At 44.9% G+C, this 27,983-nt stretch overlaps 1 protein-coding gene across 4 annotated transcripts in view; it reads right to left on the reverse strand.

Annotated features, from left to right (window-relative positions):
- Positions 1-742: 742 nt before the first annotated feature.
- Positions 743-27,983, reverse strand: part of LOC143301629 (myosin light chain kinase, smooth muscle-like) — a 181,271-nt gene continuing 154,030 nt past the window's right edge. For all 4 annotated transcript variants that reach the window (XM_076616050.1, XM_076616049.1, XM_076616048.1 and 1 more), the window contains 9 exons: positions 27,717-27,781; positions 23,338-23,428; positions 19,444-19,647; positions 11,698-11,839; positions 10,714-10,913; positions 7,265-7,463; positions 5,820-5,906; positions 5,278-5,352; positions 743-4,873 (listed from right to left, as the gene is read on the reverse strand). In XM_076616050.1, coding sequence (XP_076472165.1) covers positions 5,299-5,352; positions 5,820-5,906; positions 7,265-7,463; positions 10,714-10,913; positions 11,698-11,839; positions 19,444-19,647; positions 23,338-23,428; positions 27,717-27,781 — 1,042 coding nt within the window. In that variant the 3' untranslated portion in view covers positions 743-4,873; positions 5,278-5,298. The remainder of the gene's footprint in view (positions 4,874-5,277; positions 5,353-5,819; positions 5,907-7,264; positions 7,464-10,713; positions 10,914-11,697; positions 11,840-19,443; positions 19,648-23,337; positions 23,429-27,716; positions 27,782-27,983) is intronic.

Below are 27,983 nucleotides of genomic sequence, written 5' to 3' on the forward strand. Positions count from 1 at the left end.
ACAGCTTGTGTAAATGTACGCTGTTTTCGGTGTATCAAACAGAGACCTCAATGGACTACACAGAACTTCTTGACCCTGTGGTTTTTGTCAGGCTGCACCAGTGAAGTGTGTCAGCTTGAATATCTGTGGTGCGGTGTGGTGTGGTGTGTGTGTGTGTGTGTGTGTGCGCGCTTGCTTGCTTGCTTGCTTGTGCGTGTGTGTACTGGCCCTTTTGCGTACCGTCTCAATGTAATTCCCCTCATGCCAGTCATCCAGAATTCCCTCCATACACGACCACACACCTACGTGCTATTTCTGTCCGAATTCCAGCCCCAGCAGTTCACACTTCCGGAGATTTCGATATGGGGTATAGCTGCGAAGACCGCTACAGACATATGCTGGGCCAGCGTCAGATAGAAGCTGACTGAAGAGCGTTTGCTGAATAATGAAGGTGGAGGACGTTGATGATGACGATGTTGCTACAGAGATCCATTTAGGTTTCAGACTACGTGACAAGACTGTACAAGACTTCCTGGGCTGAATAGTGAACCAATGCAAGAACTTCAGAAGAGGTGTGGTATGTTCACATTTAGGCAACTACAAACTCTTTTCATGGGCATTGGTCTGAACCTTCAACAACAGTGCCCGTAACTCCGCACTGAGGTACCGAAGACGGTCGTGTGTATTTTGTTTGTGTCCCAAATTCACACACACACACACATACACACGCATATGTAATGGCACAGAGTCAAGACAAATAAGATATAATATGTATATGTATATATATATGGATTTATTTTTATTATGGGGAAAACTGGTGTCTATTGACAGAACTGCGCTACTCTTAAAACATACACATAAAAACTGCAAATTGCAACAATCAGCAGACGTACCACACTATGCTCATCATTAATAATTTCTAGATATCATAATGAGTGCAACCCATGCTGACGCTAGACTATCTAACAATAAAAGTGTAAGAGAGAGAGAGAGAGAAAGAGAGAGAGAGAGAGAGGTGAAGGAGAGGGTTTACATACTTTTATTTGACACATGTGAAAGAAGAAAGGACAAAAAGTGAAACAGAAGTTGATACACAGGCCTATTGGATTTGCATTCCTTTCAAACTATATTAATTTTGTGTGTTAAGAAAGGAGTGTATATACATATGTACCAGCAAAACAGACGCCGACAGACCTGAAAGCGAGAGACATGCAACAACGGTACATAGCTGCACAACATGAAAGAACAACAAACGCAATCGCCGTCTACCCTTCAGTAAACGAGGGCTGAGGCACTGACAACACAGCGACAATAAGATTACACTGAAGGTTACTCACTGATCACGGGGGGGTTATGTCATGTATATAGTGCACAAAAGCTGCTGCGTCCATCCTCTGCATTTGGACTCCCAGAGCAAAAAACTGTTGGTGGTTTCCATGACTCAAAAAAACATCATGTGGCGAGGTATTTGGGCCGAGAGAGCGTTGACGGTTAATCGATAGTTCGATTCAATGTGTAACCAGGAATGACTCGCGCATACATGCGTGTTCACACACACACACACACCACGCACACACACACTACACACCTCATGCAGCTTCTTCCTTTTTAATCAGTAAAAGACAGGACAATACTTTAGACGTAAAATTGGTCATGTTTTGATGTTTCTCTCACTCTCATACATAATTTGCTCTCTTTCACACACACGCACACACACACACAACACACTCACGTACACACACACACACACACACACACACCTCTTTCTCCCTCTCTCTCAAGGTCATTGTTCCAAGTGAAAAGTTGTGATTGATCCCCTCATTGACAGAGTCTAGTCCTAGCTTGCTATTCACGGTTTCTCTAGGGCCGACAAAGGATTCTTCCACTTCGTTCACATGAGGGCTCTCTGGACGGCTGTGGGATTCGACATACCACGCTCTTTGACAATTTTGGTTTTGGACTTTCATTATTACTTTTTCTTTGTTCGCCTGTTTCCAAAGGTGAAAAGACGCGGAATAGAAAGATTCCATTTCGCTCCGGCCTCGTCCTTCATTCAGGGAGATGTGGCAGACAGGAGGGAACACAAACCGCACTCAGTACCGTAAGACGCCTCCTCAGAAACGTGGGTTGCTTTTAAAAACAGGAAAACTATAGCATGCAGTTAAAGCAAGAGACAGACAAGCACTTTTAAGGTTAGGGGCGGGGGTGGGGGTGGGGGGGGGGGGGTAGGCTTTGTTAATTGACAATATATACATTGACCCAAACAAGGCGAGATCGGTAATATCTTCTTGCAGGACGCAGTTTCCTGGGCGCACCGCGTGAATAATTAAGACACACAGGTTCTACACATCTTGGGTGATATTTACATCAGGGAGGGGTGTTGGGGGGAGGACACACACGGGGCAGGGACAGGCAGCAAGCTGCTGAGGTGTTTGGTGATGGACAGAACATGCCCCTGCTTCCATTGTCTGTCCGTCTTCCTCTCTTAAGGACCTGGGGAGTGGGGGTTAATTCACACAGGGGCAACAACGAAGAGAGGATCTTTATTTACAGTTACACAACAAGAATAACCCTGTTAAAAACAACAACCAAAAAACAAACAAACAAAAAACAAACAACCAGTTACCATAAACGGTTAAAACAACCGTCGGGAAGAGGTGTACGGCAACCATGCCTTTGCAAAAACCAACGGCATAACAAACTCTGATTTCCCCCCCTTTTTTTCAGTGACTCCAAAAAGTGGGTGATGGTAAAGTTCCGTAAGAACAGACAGATGCTGGAATATGTCAAGGCGAAAAGAGCAAAGAAAAGCCAGAAAAGACAAAAAGTCTGGGCAAAGAATAATACAATGTTAAAGGCACATGAACAGACAGATGCTGCAATATGTCAAGGCGAAAAGAAAAAAGAACAGTGAGAACAGAAAAAAAACGTCTGGACGAAGAATAAGGCCATGTTAAAAGCACAAAAAGGATGTGGATGGGGCATTGAATGCTGCTGAACCACAAAAGCCATCATCTTGACACCGATTTTTATGTAGCAAACATTTTGATTCCACACTTTGGTTATAAAACACTTTAGTCTACGCTGATCTATATCAATTTAAAAACATTAATGAGAAATAATGCGTTTACATCATGAATATAAAGACGCTGTTAGGATATTCTGAACGAAAAAAAAAACCGACATTAAATTGAAACAGAAAAAACGTAGTTCGAGAGGGCGGGGATAAAACAGCACCAACAGATTTCAGTCACATGTACACAGCAACATGCTAAACACGCAAGATAGTGGGGCAGAGACAAACAATGTTTCCACGACCACCAAATCAAACAGTGAATTAATTAAACAGGGTAAACAATTTTCGGTCCCAAAATTCGAGAATGAATTTCTGGTAACAGACGGTAATATATAGGTACACAAGTTCTCTTACTCTAACTAAACCATACAGACACAAATACATACATAGAGACACACACACATTTAAGCACACACACTTACACACACACAAACATGCACCCCAACACATGCAAATGTTCACACACACACACACACACACACACACACATGGGGGGACGGATTCATATATCAATCAAACACACACACACACACACATACTTGTGCATAATCTTATCTGCTACAATCAGACACAAACACTATTTACAAAAAAAGGGTAAATGAATAAAAACAAAAAACCTAGAACTGATAAGTTACTTTGCTTTACTTCACTTACCACATGAACAAAAAGGGAAATACAATTCTCAGAACGTGACAATCTAGGAAATGTAAAATCATAAATATCTAAACCGAAACTGAATGTTGATACCATTAGTCATGTCCAGTTTTTAGACTTTGCTCATGAACATGGATCAAGACATGATTCTTAATAATAATCAGTTATGTCAAGTACACTTTGTTCACCAACAGGGTTTAAATACCAAATTGCACACGTGAAGTCACTCTATTTACGCAAAACACGGTGGGTAATTCAACCACCTGGAGAAAGAAAAAGTATCTACAAAGTTTTACCACAAACAATACTTTCCGTAAATTAAAAAAAAGAAAAAAGTCCAACTTAGTAATCCGAAGATAGTCGTGAAATATGACCCACTGTGAAGTTATCAAGTCTGTTGTTTTGGTGTGTGTTATAACATTATAAGTTGTTTTGTTTCTATAGCTGTCTTAATGTTTCAATTGCTACTGTTTATTTAGGAGTGTTCTGTACAGTAATACAGTTCAGTCAAATTGTTTTCTATGCAAATTTCTGTGTGTGTGTGTGTGTGTGTGTGTGTGTGTGTGTGTGTGTGTGTGTGTTATTTTCCTATTTCGTGCAATGCGCTGATGACTAATGCAACTTTTTCAGGTCACTGTGAATTGAAATCTTCCTCAAATCCGTACAGATCGGATGATCTTTAAAAAAGTTAATCTGTTACGCCGACAAACGCAACCCTCTCCTGTAGTCGTTTGGATTGAAAAAAAAACACACAAAAAACAAAAACTTCCTTAATCTTCCGGAGTCAAAAGTTCATTGAAGGCTTTTGAAATCTGCTTCAAGTTTCACTGGAGACTTTTCAAAAAGAAACAAGAAGAAAGGGGGGTTAAAAATAACGAGACGGGACCACCGCCATGGATGAGGGAGGAAGGCCTTCAATGATGGAGGAAGATGAAGATCGAAGCAGCTAGCGACTCGGGAGACACTCTTGTGACGAAACAGTGAAGTTCATGGCACGGTGAGTGGTTGTGGCTGCCGAAACGAGGCCTTCGTCTGGACCTCCCGTGACGTCAGCCGCACGGATGACGTCTTCTCAGCTGCTGGTAGGATGATGTCACAACGAACACTTAAAGAGTCTCCGACAGGATGAGAGTGATGGCTAGCCTGGTTCCTGGGCGATGTTTTCTGGAAACAATATCGTCAGAGGTGAAGGTCACTTTCCTGTGAAACGCCAGCCAGCTGCTCTGCCATGCTTATGCAATATCAACAAATCAAAACAAAAAATGTGCATCGAGAACTAAGTCTGTAGTTACCGTATTCTGATAGGCTTAGTGTTCAAGGGCGTGTGTACGCCGATGACGAGCGCGCGCGCGCAAGTGCGAATCCAAGTGAACATGGCTTTGGCGCACGCACGTGCTTTACGTTAGTGAGTCTGTTAAGCGGAGACGCGGAGATCGTGTGAAAGTAGACACGATAAGAGATAGATAGATAGATAGAGAAAGAGAGAGAGAGAGAGAGGGGGGGGGGGATGCCCATGTGTGAGATGGAATTTACAGGGTGAACAGATAAGATAACAGAAAGAATCTCACCTGTGCGAACTACATCCGTGGCTACGATAGACTGACTCCCATTCTTCTCAACGCCAGCATCGCATTGATCGCTTTCTGCAAACCAGAAACATCCACCTATATCGAACAACCATTCCTTCTTTTTCAAAGATTAAACCGAATCTTCAACATTCATGTTAACGACTTAAATAAACATGATTTTTTTTTTGTTACTAACACACACACGATCTCTGACAAATAAACACACTAACGTTCGGTCTAAATGATATTTTCCTGCAGATTTAAAATATAAGAGGAAACTTTACACAGCACACGAATCATGATGTTTGAACCCATCTGGCAAAGACAGGGCATCTCATGAGGTCCACAGATATCTGCTGTCCTCCCATACCGGAGTATTTTGCGAAACTATCAGTTTACAGACGCATCCACGGGTACACACACACACACACACACACACACAACCGCAAACCCACAAGCTCACACAGGAACATACACAGGCAACATAAACTAGCGCACACACACACACACGCACGCACACACACACACACACTTGAGCTCACCTGCCATTTTCTCCTGTAGACAAACTTTCTGAGACGTTTCTTGGACAATGATCTCTCCGGTATATGGCTCTCTCGTTTCACGGATCTCTGCAATACACATACATTCGAGTTGTAGGGTTTGTTGACTTTTGTGTATCATTTCACATAGAGATAACAGTTCTACTGATAATTTACGCACATGGCCAGTTTTTAAAGGCTGTTCTTCTCAACCCCCGAAAGCGGAGTATGGCTACCTACATGGCGGGGTAAAAACGGTCATACACGTAAAACCCCACCCGTGTACATACGAGTGAACGTGGGAGTTGCAGCCCACGAACGCAGAAGAAGAAGAAGAAGAAAAGCCTGTTCTGATTCACAACACAAAATCTATATTTACATTTTGTTTTCAAACTATAAATCCGCAACGAATGAACCGAACAGTAAACCAATGGAAAAACAACAACAACAAAAAAAAAAACAAAAAAACAACTTCAGTCCAACGCTGTTCACTGCATGTTGAGGTCTGAAAAGGTGGTGTGGGAACACACCTTAAAAACAACAGAAATCACTCGTCCCTCGCCCATCCTCACTCACTCCTTCATCTCCACGAACACACACACACCACACACACACACAAACACACACACACTTGCAGCCACGGCAATCGGGGCCTGCTTCTCCCGCGTTCACTCGCATGCACGAGTGGGATTTTACGTGCTTGATGGTTTTTACCCCGCCATGTAAACAACCATACACCGTTTTCGGGGGTGTGCATGCTGCATATATTCGTGTTTCCATGACTCACCGAGCGCTGATATGGATTCAACAGCGTGAACGTGTTTGATTGATCTTCTGCATGCGTGTAAGCACATAAGGGGTTCTGGCACTAGCAGATCTGCACATCTGCTGACCTCGGGGATAGGAAAAATCTATACCATTCATCCACCAGGCGCCACGACCTGGATTCTAACACAGGACCCTTAGACTGAAAGTCATCGCTTTAACCACTCGGCTGTTGCGCCCCAGTCTAACAGCCACGGCCAACGACAAAGCCGTGTTGTAGTGTATTACTCTTTTTTGTCACTTTGTGTGAAATTCGGGCTGCTCTCCCCAAGGAGAGCGCGTCGCTTCACTGAGAGCGCCATCCATTTGTTTTTTCTTCATTTTCTCCTGCCTGCAGTTTTCTTACTTGTTTTCCCATCGAAGTGGATTTTTCTACAGAATTTTGCCAGGGACAACCCTTTTGTTGCCGTGGGTTCTTTTACGTGCGCTAAGTGCATGCTGCACACAGGACCTCGGTTTCTCGTTTTATCCGAATGACTAGCGTCCAGACCACCACCCAAAGTCTAGTGGGGTGGGGGAATACTGGCGACTGTACCAGGATTCGAACCAGTGCACTCAGATTCTCTCGCTTCCTAAGCGGACGAGTTACTTCCAGGCCCTGACTTCAGTGTTGCTGTACTTACCCTGAGCCACTGATGGTCCAGACAGTCTGTGGCCGACATGCGTTTCCTGGGGTCTCTCATGAGCAGTCTGGAGATGAAGTCCTTGGCCTCTTTGGAAATGTTGTCAAACTCTTCAGCGTTGAAGTCCCAGGTGGCCGTGGTCACGTTGGACAGCGTTTCCTGTTCGGAGTCCCCCATGAAGGGCGACAACCCAGACAGCCTGTCAGAAGCGAAAACAAAAGGGTTTCAGATTTAAAAGAAGAATCTGGCAAAAGGATTTAAGAGTTCCATGACACAGGCTTACGTTGTAACCTTACCATGTGCACCATGTGTAGTTCCTTGATTCCCTTATTGACTCCCTAAAGATCAGGAGGCGGTAAGAACAATGGCCCAACAAACCCTCCTTTACAACACACCAACGCCGCCTTTGTGTGAATGCTTTTTAAACGTTAAAATTCGATTTCGTTAAAAACTGTTTTCATGTGATTTCTGCCATGAAATGGTCTTCAGAGCCAGTTATATTTTGAACAACATGGATTTACCTCTTCCTGTCTGCCTTCTGTTATTCTCTCACGTGCAGGCAGTGTGTTACATGACAAACATGGGATGTTCCTTGTCATCGGCATCTCGGAAACTGTGCTGCTTTGATCTTTTTTGGTCGGTTGAATGATTTCTATATAATGTGAGGATAACTTTTTCTTTGTGCTTTAGGACAGCGGCTCTCTGCTTTAGCATGCAGTTCAGTTGCGAAGCTGAACAACTGTACAATGTCAGCAGAGAGCACTGTAAATGGAACGGAACTGCAAGTCAAATCAGGAATCATAAGGACTCTTTGCTGTTCTTAGATTATGTTACTCTATAATACTGTATAGTTGGTTTTGTTTGTTTTGTTGTTGTTGTTGTTGTCGTTGAAGAAATCAACTCTTGTCTGGAAGAGCGATAAAAGTAAATGTTCGCATTTACCAAATATTCGCGAATTCTTACAACCGTGCAGGATAAAACAAAACATCTCATGATTACAGCCACATATCCCAACCCTTTGGTTGGATCTTTGCTGTATGGTCCAGCTCTTCCCTCCCCTAGTAATGGCCAGTATCAGCTATCCCATTGCTCACGGTGATTAAGTCTGACATGAGGAGTCATTACCGACAGGTCCGGCAGCAAACAGACCCCCCCCCCCCCCCCCCCCCCCCCCAACCTGTTCATTCCCCTGCAAGCCTTCACTTCTCTGCAGAAACAACGATTCTGCCGGGTACCACTGAGGATGAAAAGCTGACTGATCACCTACAAAGTTCAAGGGTCGTTCCCTATCAGTCTGGCACGCGGCCAGAACCCCTCTCATCCCCAGAGCCACGCGCGTTGCGCCTCGCCGCCAGCGCCTATCTCTGTTCTCCCACTCATCTCTCCTCGCTGGAAATCCCCAAGTAGAGTGAAAAATCTCTTCTGAATGTCTCTGCCGGTGATGTCGAATGGAACCGACCGTCTTAATTTTAACCACACGGATAAATATTTAAAACTATACACCATCTTAGGTCAGACCTGGTGTGTGGGACCTGTCTTCCTGATTACAGTTTTCACACATTTTAACTGTGCTGAAAGAAGAAGGCGCGGATACATTTTGTTGTGTATAAAACGTGATTTATCTTTCAGTCTTCAAATGACTTGATCGTGTTTTTAATCAAGATAACCACGACAACCATTTCAGGACTCTACAGGTGTCATCTCCAAAGGAACCTCTCTTTATATTGATTGATTGGTTGATATGGATACTTATATAACGTCTATCCTCGGTCGGAGACCAAGCTCAAAGCGCTTTACAAATATGGGTCATTTGCACAACAGGCTGCCTACCTGGGTAGAGCGGACTGACGGCTGCCACTGGGCGCTCATCATTCGTTTCCTGCGTCATTCAATCAGATTTCAGGTACGCACACATACACACTACAGACATGTAACATTTTACGTGTATGACCGTTTTGTTTATTTACCCCGCCCTGTAGGCAGCCATACTCCGTTTTCGGGGATGTGCATGCTGGGTATGTTTTTGTTTCCATAACCCACCGAACACTGACATGGATTACAGTATCTTTAATGTGCATATTTGATCTTCTGTGTGCGTATATATACGAAGGGGGTTCAGGCACTAGCAGGTCTGCACATACGTTGACCTGGGAGATCGGAAAAATCTCCACCCTTTACCCACCAGGCGCCATCGCCTAGATTCGAACCCCGGAAGTCCAACGCTCTAACCATTCGGCTATACACCGCGCACCCTCTGATTCTTACCCAAAACAGGAAACGGTGTGGGTGAAGGTTTGGGATACATGGAAATAATATGTACTGAATCCAGATGGTACTTCAGATATATTTCTGGGGGTCAGAATAGAAGGAGGAGGATGAAAGGTAAATCATAACTCGCTACAGCAGTGAAGGACTATTCATCATCCGTCTCCACGTCTGTCTGTCTGTCCGTTGCTGGGCTCAGTGAAATGCGGTGTGGCGAGAGTCTTGAAGCGGTTTCATTTCTTTGAACTTTGGCAGGTGATGAAAACAGTAAAAACCAGTCAAAGAGGTGAGAAAGACAGTAAACACCACAGAGGTTGGACATCTTAGTGGTTGACGTGAAACGCCAGACTAATGTAGAAAAAAACAGGGAAGGGAGACTTGGGGAGAGGGAAGGTGGGATGAAATCTTTTTTTCAGATTTAGCCGTTTTTCATGGAAGACAGAGAAGCTTCTTCTCTTTCTTGCTGGGCTCAGGGAAATGCGGAGTGACTGGAGCCGCCAAACAGGAGTTCACGGGATGCTAACAATAAAATTATATTAAAACAAACAAACAAATACGAAATAGGTAAGAACTACAGTAAACTCCAAAGTTGTTGGACAACTCGGTGGTCTGGAGAGCAAAGGTAGAACAAGGGGATAATAAAATGTGTTCGAGCCATAGCAGCCTTTCACTGGGGGGGGGAAGAGCAGCCCCTCTTTCATCTTCGTCACACTGACATTCACACATTCAGCGAGAGAGAGAGAGAGAGAGAGAGAGAGAGAGAGAGAGAGAGAGAGAGAGAGAGAGAGAGAGAGAACTCAGAACTCAAAACGTTTTTATTCAAGGATTAAGATTTTAGGCATTGCATATTCTTCCAATCTGTCCTTGCTAATCTGTTTAACATCTATTACAAATAGCACACACATAAATGAAGGGAAAAGGTATTCATGCAGGAGGACATACATAATGAAGAAAACAATCCCTACCGCCCCACCCCCACCCCTACGCACACACATGCATACACACACGCGGCCGCGCGAGCGCGCACACACATATACGCGCACGCACACACACACACTAAGAGAGAGACAGACAGAGAGAGAGAGACAGACAGACAAAGACAGGGGCAGAGACTGAAAGAGACAGACACAAAGAGAGACAGAGATTGAGAACAGTGCAACCCCCCCCCCGCCCCCACTACTTACAAAACGTAACAGATGACTCCTACGCTCCACATGTCCGTGGCGGGCGAGATGGGGTCAAAGTTCACCACTTCCGGAGCCACGAACTCAGGCGTTCCGAAGAGCACGCGCAGATCCTCTCGTGGGTTGTACTTCCGGGCCAGGCCAAAGTCGATGATCTTGATGCGGTTCCCTTCTCGTGTCAGGCACAGGATGTTTTCAGGCTGTGGACCAAGTCAGTACGAAATGTGTTAAACGTTGTTGAACTTTAAACGTGAACAAGAGCCCCGAAAAAAGAAGGAGAAGAGGAAAAAAGAAAAAGAAAACAAACAAAAAAAAACAACAACAAAAAAAAGCAAAAAAAGGAGCTCTCCATTATAATTATTGAACCGTGTTGGGTATCAGTTTGTGAGAGTGCCAGCAAAACCACTGGGTGGAAAATTTTGCTGGATGAACCAGGAAAAGAAAAATAAGCACAATGGAATAAACAGAACCATGTTGGATTTCGGGAATTAATCCAATTCAAGAGCTGATGAAAGCACGGTTTATTTCATCCATACTTATCCACTGTTTATGATGGGGGCAATTTTCGTCAACTTCTCGTGTCAAGCACATGAACGCATCTTTAACAGAAGAGATGCAAACTGTGATTCATTTCATTGGCACATGGACGACAAGCATGATGTACTGAGCTTTGCCTATTGATGATTAATGCATGTGACAATTTTGCTCATAGCTTCAACCCTCAATGTATGAGAAAATACCAGAATGTGGACCTCGAACGTGAGTTGTATCATATAGTTTCGCTGTGGTGGAATGGATTTTCGGCTGATTAACTAACGCTAACTACTCTAAGTTGACACTTCGACTTATACTTTTCTGGGGTGCAGAAGACCACGTAAGCTGAACGCCTAACTATTAGTGCGACATTTTGTTGCAATAAGCGGACAAACCCTGCAATGCGTAGGCATCGCTTGACCATTCGGCAATGACAGGACAGTAACTCACCTTCATGTCTAGGTGCAGCACGCTCTGGTTGTGCATAAAGGCCACGCCCTCACAGATCTGACGCATGAACATGACGCAAGCCTTTTCCGTCAGGATGAAGTCGTCATTGATGACGCGTTCAAACAGCTCGCCTCCCGAAATTCTGTTGAAAAAGACAAGATAAATGATTATTGTGATGAATTCTGTGCTTCTGAACTGTGTGTGTGTGTGTGTGTGTGTGTGTGTCAACTGAATAATGCAACAACAAAAAAATGTAGGCTACCTCAACAAGATACAATTATACTTTATTATCACTAAGAGAAACTGTTGAATTCCGACGCGGTAATGCGCTTAAAGCATGGGTTTTGAAAGAGTGGTGCTGATAACTCATGCAGTGCACGTATGCTGGCCTTTCTTGTACTCTCTACGGCATCCAAGGGTAAGGAGAAAAAAAAATCCATACAGTTAATCATTTCACTGTTTTCGGCGACCGTTGTGGAAAGCCAACAGAGTGTAACTTTCTTCTTTCGTTGGAATACAGTGGTCGACTGGTTAGAGCGCTGGGTTATCTGGCCCGAGTGTTCGGAGTTCGATTACCGATTTCGGCGCCCCTAATGGGTGGATGGTCAGTGGAGATTTTCCGATCTCCGATGAGCAGAATCCCCTTCGTATACGCATGCACAAGATCTAATACACACGTTAAAGATCATGAAATTCATACCAGCGTTCGGCGGACTTTGGAAACAAACAATACCCAGCATGCTCCAACCATGACAGATTCAGTTGTAAAACCTGTTTTGGTCGTGTAATGAAAGGAGAGAACGAAACGAAGTTGTGCACACCAGAATATTGTAAAATCTTAATTGTCTCTCAGTCAGGTGCCACAGGAGGGCAGTCATCCCCACTGCAGGGAGATATGAAGCAAGTGTCATGCAGAAGACGAAAAACATACGGTTTTCACCATCACTGAGGATACAGTGGGCCCACTGGTATATACAAACCGTTTTAAAAATGAGTGCCCATGCACTCTCTCCCACGATCTTTAGATTCTAAAAGCAACGTCATTTTTCGCGACAACAGAAGGGTTGTTGTTTTGCACGTGATTTCTTCCATCGCTCCACTTTACATGGTGCAGGAAGAACATGGAACTTATTTGTATACACATATGTACAGTGTTTCCGGTGTATCTCCGCAAAGTGCCCTGGTAAACAAATAGCTCTTACAGTTCTGACTACTCCTGGGTGTCGGGATGGAGCTGCATTACGGGTCCAACTCTCTCAGAGGGAGGAGATAAACTGCCGGTGCAGTCGACTGTAAATACTCCCTTTTTTCTGCCACCAGGATACATCTTGGACTATTTTTTTTTTAATGATAATAAACTCGTATTGTATTTTATTGCACTGTATTGTATTACTCTTTTTAAAGCGCGTTGGGTTACGCTGCTGGTCAGGCATCTGCTTGGCAGATGTGGTGTAGCGTATATGGATTTGTCCGAACGCAGTGACGCCTCCTTGAGCTACTGAAACTGAAACTGTCACAACAGATTTCTCTGTGTGAAATTCGGGCTGTTTTCCCCAGGGAGAGTGAGTCGCTACACAGAGAGCGCCACCCTTTTTTGGTCTTTTTCTTGCTGCAGATTTTTTAAATATTTTTTAATTTGTTTTCCTCTGAATGAATTCATAATCAAATTACTTAGTCATGATTTATTCCCAACTACGTTTGCGGCATATTTAGTTAGAATATTCAGTATACGCGTGAGAAAAAAAGATGTTGGACTTGGTTGGTATGAAGCAATATTGGAAGCGCTGAGCGCATCATTAAGAATTTTTAGAAACATTCTTAACGCTAAGCAAACGTATTGCTGCTAAGATCACTTATGTAACCAATCCAGCCCTGCTTGTCACAGAGTTTGGGAAATGCTACACCGGCTGACTGGCCTGTTGGCTGCACTGGATTTACTCTGTGATGTCACCATCATGTTCAAATGTCTTTCACCTTTTCCATGTCAACCCTTAAACCACAGGCACGTTTGTGTCCGCGTTTCAAGCCGATTTGTCTATCCACAAGAAAACCGAACGTGCAAGGTAACTGGGTGAGAAAAACAGTACCAGGAGGAGAATAGGTTAATGGGACTGATTACCAGTGGGGACGTTCTTGGGAAACTTCCCACCTTTACACACACAAGGTGAAGATAATCACTGTGTGGGTGGAGGAACAGAGAGAGAGAGAGAGAGGAGACAGACAGACTGACAGAGACAAGTAGATACAGGAGAGGATTTCGGATTAGATGTTGTTTATTCAATCCCACCACAAGTGCACCGTGGTGGTGACTGAAAAGCTCACACGTTCAACACGAAAGTACAGCACCAAGTAGTACATGTACAGGCAGTACCAAGACGCCGCTTGATTTACCCTGCTACTTTACCCAGTGTGGTGTGGTGTGGTGAGGTGAGGTGTGGTGTGGTGAGGTGTAGGGTGGGATGGGGTGGTGTTATTGACCTCTGCCCCGCTGTGATGGGCCCCAGTACCCCCGTCATGGTTTGTTGCTTCTATCAGCCACGTTCAAAGTGGTCCCAGTAAACCGTATGCCGTGGTGAACGTGCTGCTTCCGTGCCGGGGAGACCAATGAATATAAACCAGACGGCCAGTTGTTACCTCCTTGTACACGTTGATGTTTAATTTTATTTCTGATTTTCAGTAGGGGCCGGGTGTTAACTTATTCAGTCGTATAAGCAAAGACCGCTGTACAAACTGTGCCCGTTTTCTTGTTGTTTATCTAGGTATGGTTTAAGTCAAACGGTTTGACTTTCTCTCGTTTTTTTCCCCGGCTTTCTTCTATTCACATTTTAGCGCTATTCACATTTCCACTCTGTTCATCTCTCACCACTCATCCCCTCAGTTATTCTCTCGCTCCTCCCTCCCTTAGCCCCTCTTTTCAACGAGAAGCGCAAACAACAACCATTTCCGCTATCACGCTTTTCCAGCATTTGTAGTAACCTACACGTAGCTTCGGAAAATAATATAATCTTCCCATACCAAACGAATAAGCTCAAAGCCTGTTTACATACTCCATCCACGTGTCTGGACCTTGCACGCCCCAAATAAATAAAGCCACCAAAGGGGCATTTTCAATTAACCTGTGTACTACCAGGATCTGAGTGGTGGCAAAAATAAACCTGTCCGGGTGGTAAACTGCAGAACACGAACCATGCGGCATCGAAAACAGGAGGTGAGAAGTGATTTGTGCCACTGAGTTCTCAGTGCTGGGCTGATATCATCTGAAGCTCACGCTGGAAACCAAAAACGCCCCTTTCTGACAACAGCAAGTAAGCGGCTTTTATACGAATATTTTATTGTTTATCTACTCCCTTGTCCTTATCACATATAGCATATGCTGTCCTTTATCACTCTTTCCCCACTTTATGAAAATGATTTCATAAACATTTCCAGTCATATTTCTATATAAAAAACAAACAAAACAAAAAATCCACACATACATATCTTGAGTATAAGTGCTCGTTACTGGACAATTTTGGTATGGGGGAACTATTCGTTTAAACAAACGAACACACACACACACACACACACACACACACACACACACACACGCAAACGTGAAAACGAACTGCTGTTAACTTGGAAACAGTACAGCACTTCACCAAACTAACCCCTCTCAAACCGTTCCGTATTAAAAGCCGGGTACATGCTCAACGAAGCCGATTGTAACGGCAAGGCATGACGGGTTAGCGGGGAGCAGGCAAGACTGGAAAGATAAGGAGAGGTTTCCATGATAGGGAAGGAGGGCCAGCCACGATCATTCGGGTTTCAGCCAAGGTTGAGAACGATTTCACGGAACATTCAGTGTATACGTTTGCACGACTGACTTGGTCGGTGTGGTCCTACTTCGCGATGATAGTGAAGAAAGGCTTGTTCAGCTAAAAAGCAGATTTTACAGATACGTTCGTCCTAAAGGTTTCATTGCAACACCACGCTTGCACGCACACGCGCGCGCGCGCGCACACACACACACACACACACTGTGTGTGTGTGTGTGTGTGTGTGTGTGTGTTTGTGAGTGAGTGAGTGAGAGAGAGAGAGAGCGTCTCGAGCGTGTATCCGTATGTACGCATGCAATTGTGTTTGTGTATCTCACAGCAGCTTTCTTTCTCTCTTCCTCTGTGTCCACCAGTGTGTGTGTGTGTGTGTGTGTGTGTGTGTGTGTGTGGGGTATTTGTGTGTGTGTGTGTGTGTGTGTGTGTGTGTGTTTAATGTGTATATGTGCGCGACAGTTTTAATGCTGGCATCTGTTTTTGAGCTTTTCCACGTCTTCCTCAAGACTCTTCCGATGCAGGTCGCAGCCTTCTCACAGGCTTTCAAAATCGTGCGATCCTCCACTCCCGCTGTCTCTTTCCTCTTTCTCGAATCTACTGCTATCGGAACGCAGCGCAGCGATGCAGTTTTTGCCAGGTGAGCTTGGGTGAAACTAAAAGTGTTCCCGTGACCCCCCTACATGGATAACACATCGTCTGGAAGCCGTCTGTTTCCGAAAACTGTAATAAAGTTTCATGCTAACCTGCGAATTCTGCAGCACTGCCTTACCCCGTATGCTTCGATTGTGTCGACAGAGTTCTAGATAAAGGGGTCGAACGACTGGTGTCGTATTGATGATAATGTGCATGTGTGGACTGAGAAACTGTGTGACGTTAGTGACGAGCCTTTGGATGTACATATAATTTTCAAAAGGATTAATAAAGAATCGTTGTATTGTATAGTATTGTACAGTGTTGTGTTGTATTGTATTGTATCGAACTGACTGTGTTGTGTTGCATTGTGTTGTACTGTACTGTATTGTAATGTATTGTACAAAACCGTCTGTTCCCAAGGCAACCGCGGACATATTATGACATAAACATGAGGCTGTCTGGTACGCAGAGGAGATCAACCTGTCCTGTTTTTCATCCGAAGAAGGAGAACAGAAAACAATCAGACTGTGTATTGGCTCGTCCAACACGTGGCGCCCGTGACCCTTCTCTTTCAGTTTTCACAATGGCGGTCCTTTCGAGTGAAAGACAGCGAGTCCTCACTGAGCTTTATCATTCACATACACTTTTGGTGCGCAACACGTTTCCGGACAACCAAAATCACAATTCCGGAAGGAAAAGCCGTGGCAGCAAAGCAGATCGCGTTTCGAGCTTGACGTGTTTTTGTTACAGTCTGTTTCTTGTCGTTGCCTTCTTCCCCTGTCCTGCGACAGTACCCGTGAATACATCAAGCCGCATGACTGTCGTAGAGCTGGATCATCAATCATCTCCCTTTACCTGAACGCACGGTCTTGTGATGGACTTGTCGAAACACAATGAAGAAAATCGAATAAACTAAGGAAGGTAATCGAAAACCTGAAAATAACACAGCTGAGTGTTCCCATGATCTGATGGGTCTCCGTTCCGTCTGACACTCGCTGACTGCATTTCTGGGTTGATTGGCATGCGTACCTTACGTTTTTCTTCAGGACCTAGACTCGAATAGAATGTTGACAACGCCGGTTAGACGTGCGGAAGAATGGGCGCAAGAACGAGTCCTCATTCTTGAGATAACGTGAGTGCATGGGAGGAGAGTGGGGCAGGGGGATCAAGTGCGATGCTTGCGCCTCTCATCCTTATCCCGAGTGTCTTTTCACTCACACTGTACGTTGCTGTTTTGTCGGTTCCACCAGAGGCTGCAGAGACATTCCCTGGTGCCATGCCCTGCAGCAATCCCTTTTTCACCTTCACTGACTCTCTGTTTGGCTAGTGCTCTGCTGGCATCAGCGGGTCTGAGGGAGGATCGGCTGTGTTTGTTTGTGCGTCTTTTGAAGGGGGGCTGCCTGGTTTGATTCATCACCGGTTCGTGTTCCTTTGACCCTGCACGTGATGGGGTTCCTTCGTAAGTTTGCACCCCCAGTAATATAAGTAAACCGAAGATGAGCCGACCTCTGACTGAGTGATGATGCTTTCAAGCTGTTGCAAACGATGTGATGTCGAGGATGAAACTGATCCATCGTTTACTGCTGGATGTATCCCCTCCCCTGACAAGGTTCCCCCAGGAATATAAAAAATCATACGTACATATACATACATACATACACATACACACACACATATATACATACATACATATATACAACGACAGATCCAACAAATACACATCATAACCCAACCCAGCCTCTGACCTCAAACGAACACAGATTCGGCAGACGAACATCAACCATAATTATCCAACAGTCAGTAAAGCGACCTCTGACCTTTGGTCACGTGACTCTGTATCAACAACCCACTTGCGGTGCACAAGAGCTGTGGAAAGGGCAGATAACACATTTATCAGCGCCACACCACCCACCCCACCCCTCCCCTCAAAGGTCAGTGCCAGTCTGGAGGCTTATCTCTCAATCTGTTACATCTATCCTCATCACCCTCATCTCCCGCCTGACAATCTTGGAGTGCTTTCCCCTGAGTGCAGGCCAGTGAACTCCGCGGACCCACAGCTTCTGCCCATCTTCTTTGTCGTTTCTGGCAGCCGCCGGTCGAAAGTTGTCGGCATTTCTGAAACAGCTCTTATCGGAGACCTTCACTTGTTCAGCGCCATCTCTGCAGCAGTTGCCAGGAGTCCTTCTTCTGTTATCTGTGCCTCCATCGTGAAGGACTTTTCAGTGTGCAGTGGCTTTTGTTTGAAACACGCAGCGTTTGCGAAAAAAAGTGTCTGGTGGTATAAATGTCCTTGCTTATTTATGTTTTTGAAAAGTTGGTTTATGTGCTTCAACTTTTTACCCATCTATCTATCTATATAAAAGGATTACGTGATTCCTGTCTTTTAATGATTCAAATGATATGAAAGCAAGCGAGCGAACGAGAGAGAGACGGACGAGAGGGAAACAGCCAACAGACGCACACGGACACAGACAGGGATTCACGACACAAAAGTGTCAACCAGTCAACCAGTCACTAGCCACTCGGTCACAGCTCCATGAACCCAATCAGGAAAACACACACACACACACACACAAAGATAGACAGACTGACGGACAGACATACAAGAGACCCACAGACAAGTCACACAAACCACACACACACACACACACGGCCAAAGAACACAAGGGACACAAAAGACTCCGCCACTCAACCCGTTTTGTCATTGTCTAATCTAGACAAGGCATAGGCATGAACTGAAGGGTTTTTTTTTGTTTGTTTGTGTGTTTTTGTTTTGTTTTGCTGCTGTTGTAAGGTAGTGACGGGCGGAGAGAGAGAGAGTGAGTGAGAGAGAGACAGAGAGAGATTGAGTGAGAGATCCAGATAGAGAGAGACAGAAAGAGATAGAGACAGAGAGGAAGAGACAGAGAGAGAGTCATTAAGAGAGAGAGAGACAGATAAAGAGAGAGAGAGAGAGAGAGACTGACAGACAGAGAGAGAGAGAGAGCAGAGAGTGACAGACAGACAGAGACAGAGTAGATAGAGAGAGATTGACAGGCAGAGACAGAGAGAGACAATTAGAGAGCGAGACAGAGAGAGAGAGAGATTGACAGACAGAGACAGAGACACAGAGGGAGTAGAGAAAGACACAGAGAGAGACTGGCAGAGACAGAGAGAGAGAAAGATTGACAGACAGACAGACAGAGAGGCAGACAGACAGAGAGAGAGAGAGAGAGAGTAGAGAGAGAGATTGACAGACAGAAAGAGACATACAGACAGACAGACAGAGACACAGACAAACAGACAGACAGACAGCCCCACTCACAGCTCCGTGACGATGCACACAGTGCTGCGGTTCTCAAAGGCGTCGTAGAGCTGCAGGAGCCGCGGGTGCTGGAGCAGCTTCATGATCTCCACCTCGTTCTCGATCTCCTTCTTGTCCTGGGCGCCGTTCACGTCGATGAACTTGGCGGCCAGCTGCCGGCCCGTGTGCCGCTCCTTGCACTGCTTCACCTCGCCAAACTTCCCCCTGTTGGACACGTGCAACACGGTCAGGCCGTCAGCGACACGGACAGGGCAGAGACAGACAGACAGACAGACAGACAGAGACAGAGAGAGAGAGACAGAGAGAGACTCAGGGAAGAACACAGAAAAGAACGAAAAATGTCAAGTCTGATATGCAACTGTCAAAATATTTGTATATTCATTTGTTTTATCTAACCTATTTGTTACACTACCGATGTATTTATTAATTTACGTTTTAAGCAATTTTTCATTCGTATTGTATTTCCTTTATCATTTGTTTTCATACAATTGATTGATTTGTTCATTTATTTGTCTGAAGGAGAAAACCTGCCTGCTCTTATGCGTGCGTGCGCAATCGACATCTTTAACTTCCTTCCGACGGAAAGGAAGCTGAATTAAACACAACTACTGAGCAGCCCAAGGGAAAATTTAGGCCGCCTCTGTCTGGTATCAGGGCCACTGCACAGTTACACAGACATAACAACGTTTCTATCTCCCACCCTCAGACACAGAGCTGAACAATCACTTGGATATCACGGTGCGCACAGCTCCATCCTCACCCTCTTTGTGCATGCTGCATCTTCCGCACGTGAAAACACACGGACAGGGTAGGTGTTAATGCGTAAACTGCATGATAAGGAAAGAAAACTAAACCAGCAAAACATTTCTGATCAACCTTTGCACTGGCACAGAGTTTTCCAAACGATAAGGAGTGAGTGTAAGACAAAGCTACGAGGAATGATTACAGGAAGACCTAGTTTGCGGTGTGTGAAACAGAGAGCAAGGCCACTGGATGCAATGGCCTTGATGATAAAAGATGTCGGGGAAGACAGAGAAAACGAATGACTGACAATATTGCAGAATGGACGGGAAAACCATTTACAGATACACAGGCCTTGACACACAACCGGCAGACCTGGGGGGTTATTGTGCGGTGCCCATACAGAGTTAAGCGAGAAAAAGAAGAAGAAGAAGAAACAGAGAAACCCGTGCTTCCTTTCCTGCAACTTTGACGCCTCAAAACATCTCTTTGCACAAGACAGTGAGAAAGAAAAGAAAGGTAAACAACAACAACAACAACAACAACACACACACACAAACACCAAAAAAAAACCCCAATCTCCTACAGCTGCGGAATATACCGAATCATTATGACCAGCTCCAGCTATCAACTCCACGTGAAGACTTTCCAAACCAGCACAAAACATTTTAAGGAGTGAAAGTGAACAGTTTGGTCTGGACGAAAACCGCGGGGCAAAACAAAACTTGACAAACACCAAAGGATGCTCACTTATCTCCGGGACACAGGAGAGACTCATGGGTCCAAACCACAATCATTCTCACCACCTGTTCACAAAGATGACAATCCCATTTTCACACAGGAAAATTGGACAGTTTATTTCAACTGGTCCAGTTGTGGTGACGGACTATAGTGTGAGCCAAATGATAGCGTGGTATTTGTTTAGGAAATCAGTGCCACGATGTTGTCTGGTTTTTCGTCTTCTTTCTTTTTAGTTTATTTGATTATGCTACACAGGTACTAACATTACCATTGAAATTAGAATGGTAAAAGATGCGTACACACACACACACACACACACACACACACATAGAGACAAGGACACGTAAAGCGAATGTAAACAACAGGTACGGTGTCCCTGAAAAGAAGACAGCAACCGCGCAACTGCTTCGTGTCAAAATACCAGACCCACTCCACGCAGTTCCAGTTGACACTAACGTACGATTTGGCTTCACGTTTTGTGGACAACCCCCGCATTGTCACTTTCCACTTAGCAAAGAAAACAGAGAATACATTTTCCGCATGCCCTCTGGAGATCTAATCTGGACACTCGGCAATTACCTTCGTTGGGTAAGATGGAATTTGAGTTGGAAAACGCACAAAGGAAAAGGTTCCTGGAACAAACAGACCTTGATTCTTGATGTGAACAGACCTTCCTGATTCTTGATATGAGCAGATATTCTTGATGTAAACAGACCTTGCCAGCAAAACCTCGCTTTAAACCGTTTCCCTGCCAGCTGCAATACGCTGTTTATCTTTCACTGCAACATACGCAGCTGGCGTAATAAAACGATGGTGAATGGGAAACGATAAGGATAACTGAAGGAAAAAACAACAACTGAGGAATAATTAACTTTGAACAGATTATTCACTGCTTCGCCAGAATAAAGCGAAGCATATTCAACTTATACCTCCCAAACATCTTCCTTGCATATCCCCTCCCCGCAACTTCCCCCGCCTCTATAGCCCCATCCCATCCCAGAATGACTCTGATACCTACTCCTGCTATGCTGATGTTGTTATTGTTTATGGGAAGGCAATTTACTGATAAACAATCCGAGAAGCAACAAACTGTTAAACTCCAACTACCTCATTTATGAGGAAAGTAGTCCACAAAGCATTGTTGTTTATGGGAAGGCGATTTACTGATAAACAATCCGAGAAGTAAAACTGTCCAAACCGAAACAACTCGTTTATTGAGGAAAATAGTCCATAATGCATCCAACGAGTATATAACTAAAGAAGTGTGCTTACACAAAGAAAGGCCGAGAGCTCCAGTCAAAATTGGTCATTCTGTTAAAATCAACGAGCAGCGAGAGCTAACGTTCTCCCGGAAACTCTACAGCTGTGTGGAGGACCTGCAACGTACAGCTGCTTTCACCGAAGAGACTGGGGTGTCCATCTAACGAACGAGAAGAAGAAGAAAAGGAACTAACTAAACGTTCTCAACTTTCCTCGCCACAGTCGGAAGCAAGGCAAACAGCTGGATGAACGGCTCCAAAGGAAAGGCACACACCTGTGCACAGACCGAAACCCGACCGATCTACCTTTCATGTACCGGCGGGGCGTGTTACGTTTGACAAGCTGTTTGGTTATTTAGCAAAGGTCAAGAAAGAGGGAGAAAGTTACTGATTCTCCACCCATGCACTTCGTTGTATACAGCGTGCGTGAGTGTGCGGGTACGTTCGTGCGTGTGTGCGTGCGTGTGTGTGTGTGTGTGTGTGTGTGTGTGTGTGTGTGTGTGTGTGTGTGCGCGCGCGCGCGGAAGTGTACGTAAGTCACAGACTCTTCTTTGCGTGCAGGAATGCATGATTGCGTGACTGAAAGTGTGATTACTACTTGAACAACAGCAAATTCTTGGCAGGTTGCTGCCGCTGAAAAACAACAACACGGAAAACCGGATTTTCTTCTGTTGATATGCTTCCACGACTAAGACTAAAGTTCATCTGGCACAGGAATGACTGGGGCAAGTGCGCACGTTGTGTCTAATCAACTGCACTATTTTGTTTATTGAGGGGGGTAGGGGGGTAGGGGGGTCGGGGGAGGGGGGAGGCGGGGGCGGAGTGGGGGTAGCAGGAAGATGAAGCGAAATAATGCTGTTATCCTATTGCTTCAGAAGAATAGTTTACCGCAGTTCAACCAATTAGGCACACACATACGTGCGCGCACACACACAAACACACACACACTCTCTCTCTCTCCGTCCCCCCCATTCCCCCCCCCCCCCCTCCCCACACACTCACAGGCAAGAGAGAGACAGAGAGGGAGGGAGAGAGACAGAGAGAGACAGAGAGGGGAAGGAAAAAACACTAACAGAAACATAAATGTAGACAGACACACACACAAATAAAGACAGACACACAAATAGAAACAGAGAGGAGACACCAAACTTACTTGCCAAGGAGCTGACTGACAGTGTAGAAGTCTGTTACCCATTTGTCTTTCCGGAGTGTCACTTCACGTTTCTCAAAAGGCAGCTCTTCACCTGTTGGACAATTCCTCTTTGTTAAGCTTCAACACTGCAGTGACATCATCATATAAACACACACACACACACACACACACACACACACATTTACAAACACACACACAGACAGATAGAAAGAGACATATATTTTCTAAATCCTACTAGAAATGGCATCATACAGTTAGACAGACAGAAAGAGACAAAGAACCGCTGACCAAAATTCTAAATATCACCAAACAAACTGGCGTTTCACTTAAAATTGTGCCATAAATGAAGTTCCGCGTTTGCTTTACAATTACGCGAGTCGGTCATTTTCGATACAGAACCGGAAGTTTTAAACTGTTCTGTTTCTGTCTTTTTCTATCCTCTTCCTCTTGTCTTTTTTAGGGAGGTGGAAGGGAGAGAGGGGAGGATGAACTCGATGTGTGTGTGTGTGTGTGTGTGTGTGTGTGTGTGTGTGTGTGTGTGTGTGTGTGTGTGTGTTTCACGCGCGCTCACGTGCTTGTGCGCGCGCTCATGCGTGTTTATATGTGCGTGCATTCGCGCGCGCGCTCCGACTGCATCCTCCTACTTGAGATGTACCCCGATTATCAGCTACGTACGTCCGTGCTACGTGTTCCTCAGTCTGCCATTTAGATACAAGCCAGCATCTGTCTGTTTCTTCCGACGGATGGGAACGCTGGAGCGAGACAATCAGTATTTACACAGATGTACCTGTCGGTGGGCAGGTAAAGGTGAACAGACCCGAGATCTCACTGTGTGGTAGGGACATCCCACCCCGAACAACAACAACAACACGGAACGACTGTTTTCCCCTTCTGCTGGTTGACGTGTTGTTCGTCTGGCGTGGAAAAGCTATTGACCTGCATACGTCTCAGATGAGCGAAGCTGGCAATGTCTAAGACCCTCTTCCACCTTCCTTCCTATTCTCTCTCTCTCTCTCTCTCTCTCTCTCTCTCTCTCTGTCTCTCACACACACACCCCAACAACAACAACAAGCACAAAATAACAACGCAGCATTCATTCAGTTTGAATCGCGTATACAATTCAACTATAAGTATTTTGTTCGTTTCAACCCAATCTATATATGTGTGTATCTATCTATCTATCTATCTATCTAGACAGACAGACAGACAGACAGACAGAATTGTACGTTAATTCTACAATAATAATTCTCAGACTGACAGCTCCTGTCAAAGGTGCTGAAAACGCAATTCACAGGATGTTTCCGCCGACGTGGCATTTTCACGCTGTCCGTCACGTATTCAAAATCACGATGACCCGTGGTTGGAGAAAATAGTTCATGAAAGGTGGTTCCTCGACTGCAGCACTACAGTTAATGCAGAACAGCATTATTAAGAGTGTGAACGGCTTTTCCGCGCGCTGAAAATAGGTATAGAGGTTTGGCATGTTTCTGCAGGCATTTACAAGAGGAATTCTAATTATCAAACTATCAAGGAAGAAAAAGTCGGGGGCGGGGATCGCATGATTGTTACTGCGCAGTAGATAGGTCGATGGCTCTTGAAATGGTATCACATGATGAGCACACACACACACACACACACTCTCTCTCTCTCTCCCTTTCTCCCCCCGGAGACTAGTTTTTGCATGGGAAATCTCTGCCAAATCGGAAAAACACTCGCGACCTCCTCTCCTGAAACCTTTGCGAACCTCCGCCCGGAAAATATCAACAACTGCGAATTTCAATCACCGTCATCGTTTTACCCGCCAACACCCCCCCCCCCCCCTGGGAATATATTATACCCCCCCCCCCCACCCCCCTTACCTCCCATCCTCGAACCATCTACCCCCACTCTCTCTACCTATCCCCCATGAACCGAACTCGCCCCCCCCGCCGCCCCCCCCCCCCTGCACAACCTCGCCCTACACCCCCCAGGGGCTCGCTCCAACATTACCCCCCCCACCCACCCACCCACCCCTACGTCAGTCAGTCAGTCAGTTGTGATGGTGATGTTTGTGTGAACAGTTTATGCCCTCCGATGTGGAGGAGATTCGCGGGTCGTGACGTCATCAAAAGGGTCAACAGACTTTGAAGCGCGTTCGGAAATGTTTTTTTTTAAATTTATTATTATTATTTTTTTTTTAAAGGCTGCTGCAAAACTTACAGACATGGTCGAAGGGGACTCACTCATATTAACAAGTAAAGGGTTTGAATAATTGTGCAACCCCCCCCCCCCTGCCACACACACACTTACCCACACACACTTACCAACACTTACACACACTTACCCCCCCCCCCCCACACACACACACACTTACCAACACTTACACATACACACACACTTACCCCCACACACTTAACCCTCACACACTTGCCCATACTTACATACACACACACTTACCCACACACACAGAAAGGAAGGGGAAGAAGGAAGCCAAAGAGCCAGAGAGAGAGAGAGAGAGAGAGAGAGAGAGAGAGAGAGAGAGAAATATGAAGGGGGGGGGGGGGGGTGTCTCGGAAAAAGGTTATTGCTCCCATGCAGGTTGTAGACTGTCTGTTTTATCAGTTCAGAAAGGTCGGTAGGTTGGTACCGTTTTGACAAGCTCCGCCGTGTCTGTCACTGTCTCTCAGGGACCTGATGGAGATGTTGGTATTGCTCCCAACCATCGCCGTCTCGAGGGTACAACAACAGTAACAACATGTACTGACTGACTGACTGACTGCTCTCGCCGTCTCACTCGCTAGTGGTAGATGCCTGAATGTTTCTGTCTGCGTGTCTACCTTCTGCAAACCTCCAGTGACCGAGCGTAATTCGTCGAGGGTTTTTAGAAATGTACGGATGTCAAATAATAACTTTGTTCACAAGTGGACGAATGCGTTTCGCTGAGAGTGCGTTTGTGGTTAGAATAATGATGATATTATCGTTATCATTATCATTATTATTGTTATTATGTATGATCATTAAACAGTACATCGTGTACGTACTGTTTATGCACATTTCGTCCAGAGTTTTGAAAGTATAAGGATGTGACCAGGAATACTATTTATATAATGTCTGTCAATGGGAAAAATGGAAACTCTAATTCCCTTAAGTAACAGTCATAACATACACATATCATGTTTAGAGAAGTTCATATAAAATGCAGTAAATCACGACTCTGTCGAAAAATTCCTAAGTGAAAAATGTATGAGGGCAATGTTTTCAAAGTCCGCAGTCTCCGAATTTTGGGCAGTCCTAGTCCTTTGCACCACCTAATACTATTTTAAGTTACACCAATCATGCCTTGGGTCAATTGGAAAAAAAAAATTTAAGTTACACCAATCATGCCTTGGGTCAATTGGAAAAAAAATTAACCAAAAAAATTTAACTAAAAAAACAAAACAAAAAAACACAAACACAAAAAACAACAACAAAAAAACAATGGTGGTCAAGTCAAGAAAATAGAAAAAAAAACTTTTTGCTTTTCTCGCGCGTATGTTAGAGGAGAGAGAGGGGTGGGTGGGTGGGGTGTTACTATACTACACTTTATAAAAACAAAAAACAAAGCACCCACGCAGCATTTACAAGGCGTGAGGGTCGTGAGAAAAGAAAGAAAGGGTTTTACGTCGCTGCCCTTTCCTCCACAACTACACAAGCACCTTGGGAAAGATAAAACGTTACTACCGTGTTGTGCCACCACCCTTGACATTCTAACTTACCTGGAGGATACGTTGCTATTGATCATTATGTCTAGTTACTACTCTCTCTCTCACTGTGTGTGTGTGTGTGTGTGTGTGTTTGTGTGAATTCGCTCCTTTCTGGGTTTTTTTTTCTCTCTCAAAATACTTGAGCAATGTCTGTCGGAAATAAGTTTAATTTTGACGTTTGCTTTTACGATACTGATAAAAGTGCCGTGAATACTGTCAACATATAAAATAATATTCTAAGAGAGAAGGGGCGAGACACACACACACACACACAGAGAGACATACAGACAGAGAAAGAAGGCGGGAAGGAAGGAGGGAGGGTACTTGGGTCAAGGCACATACACACTGAGTTAGTAAACGAGTGGCAGCGTGGTGGAGGTACCTAGTGCAGAGAAGGATACAGGGAGGGAGGGGGGAGGGGAAGGGGTGGGGGGGAATCTAATACATTCAAATATACACCAACGTTATCAATAACGGAATCAAGCAACCAGATTTACTGCTGGAACGATTTTATGACACTTGCTATGGTTGGCGTTGTAAAACACATTTTTTATAAAGTTGAAGACGAGCGTGCCGCGGGGATTGAAGGGTATGTTAACAAGCACATTAAAACCATGTAGTTGTACTGGAGTGAGTGTCAACCTATCAATCACATACCTCCCGTGGGCTCGCTCTCGTCCACGTGGACTTTGTTCACCTTGCCGGCTGGCCCGACCAGACACCTGCACACAAACATCACACTTCAGGGTAAACATAGTTATATGTATACACACTTTCATTCAGCTTTGCTGGTGTGTGTGGGAGAGGGATGGGAAAGAGAGAGAGAGAGAGAGAGAGAGAGAGAGAGAGAGAGAGAGAGAGAGAGACAGACAGACAGACAGACAGACAGAGGCAGAGAAGGAATGAAGCTGGACAGAACACCGT

Source organism: Babylonia areolata, chromosome 27 (assembly GCF_041734735.1).
Source record: "Babylonia areolata isolate BAREFJ2019XMU chromosome 27, ASM4173473v1, whole genome shotgun sequence".
Lineage (NCBI taxonomy): Eukaryota > Metazoa > Mollusca > Gastropoda > Neogastropoda > Buccinidae > Babylonia > Babylonia areolata.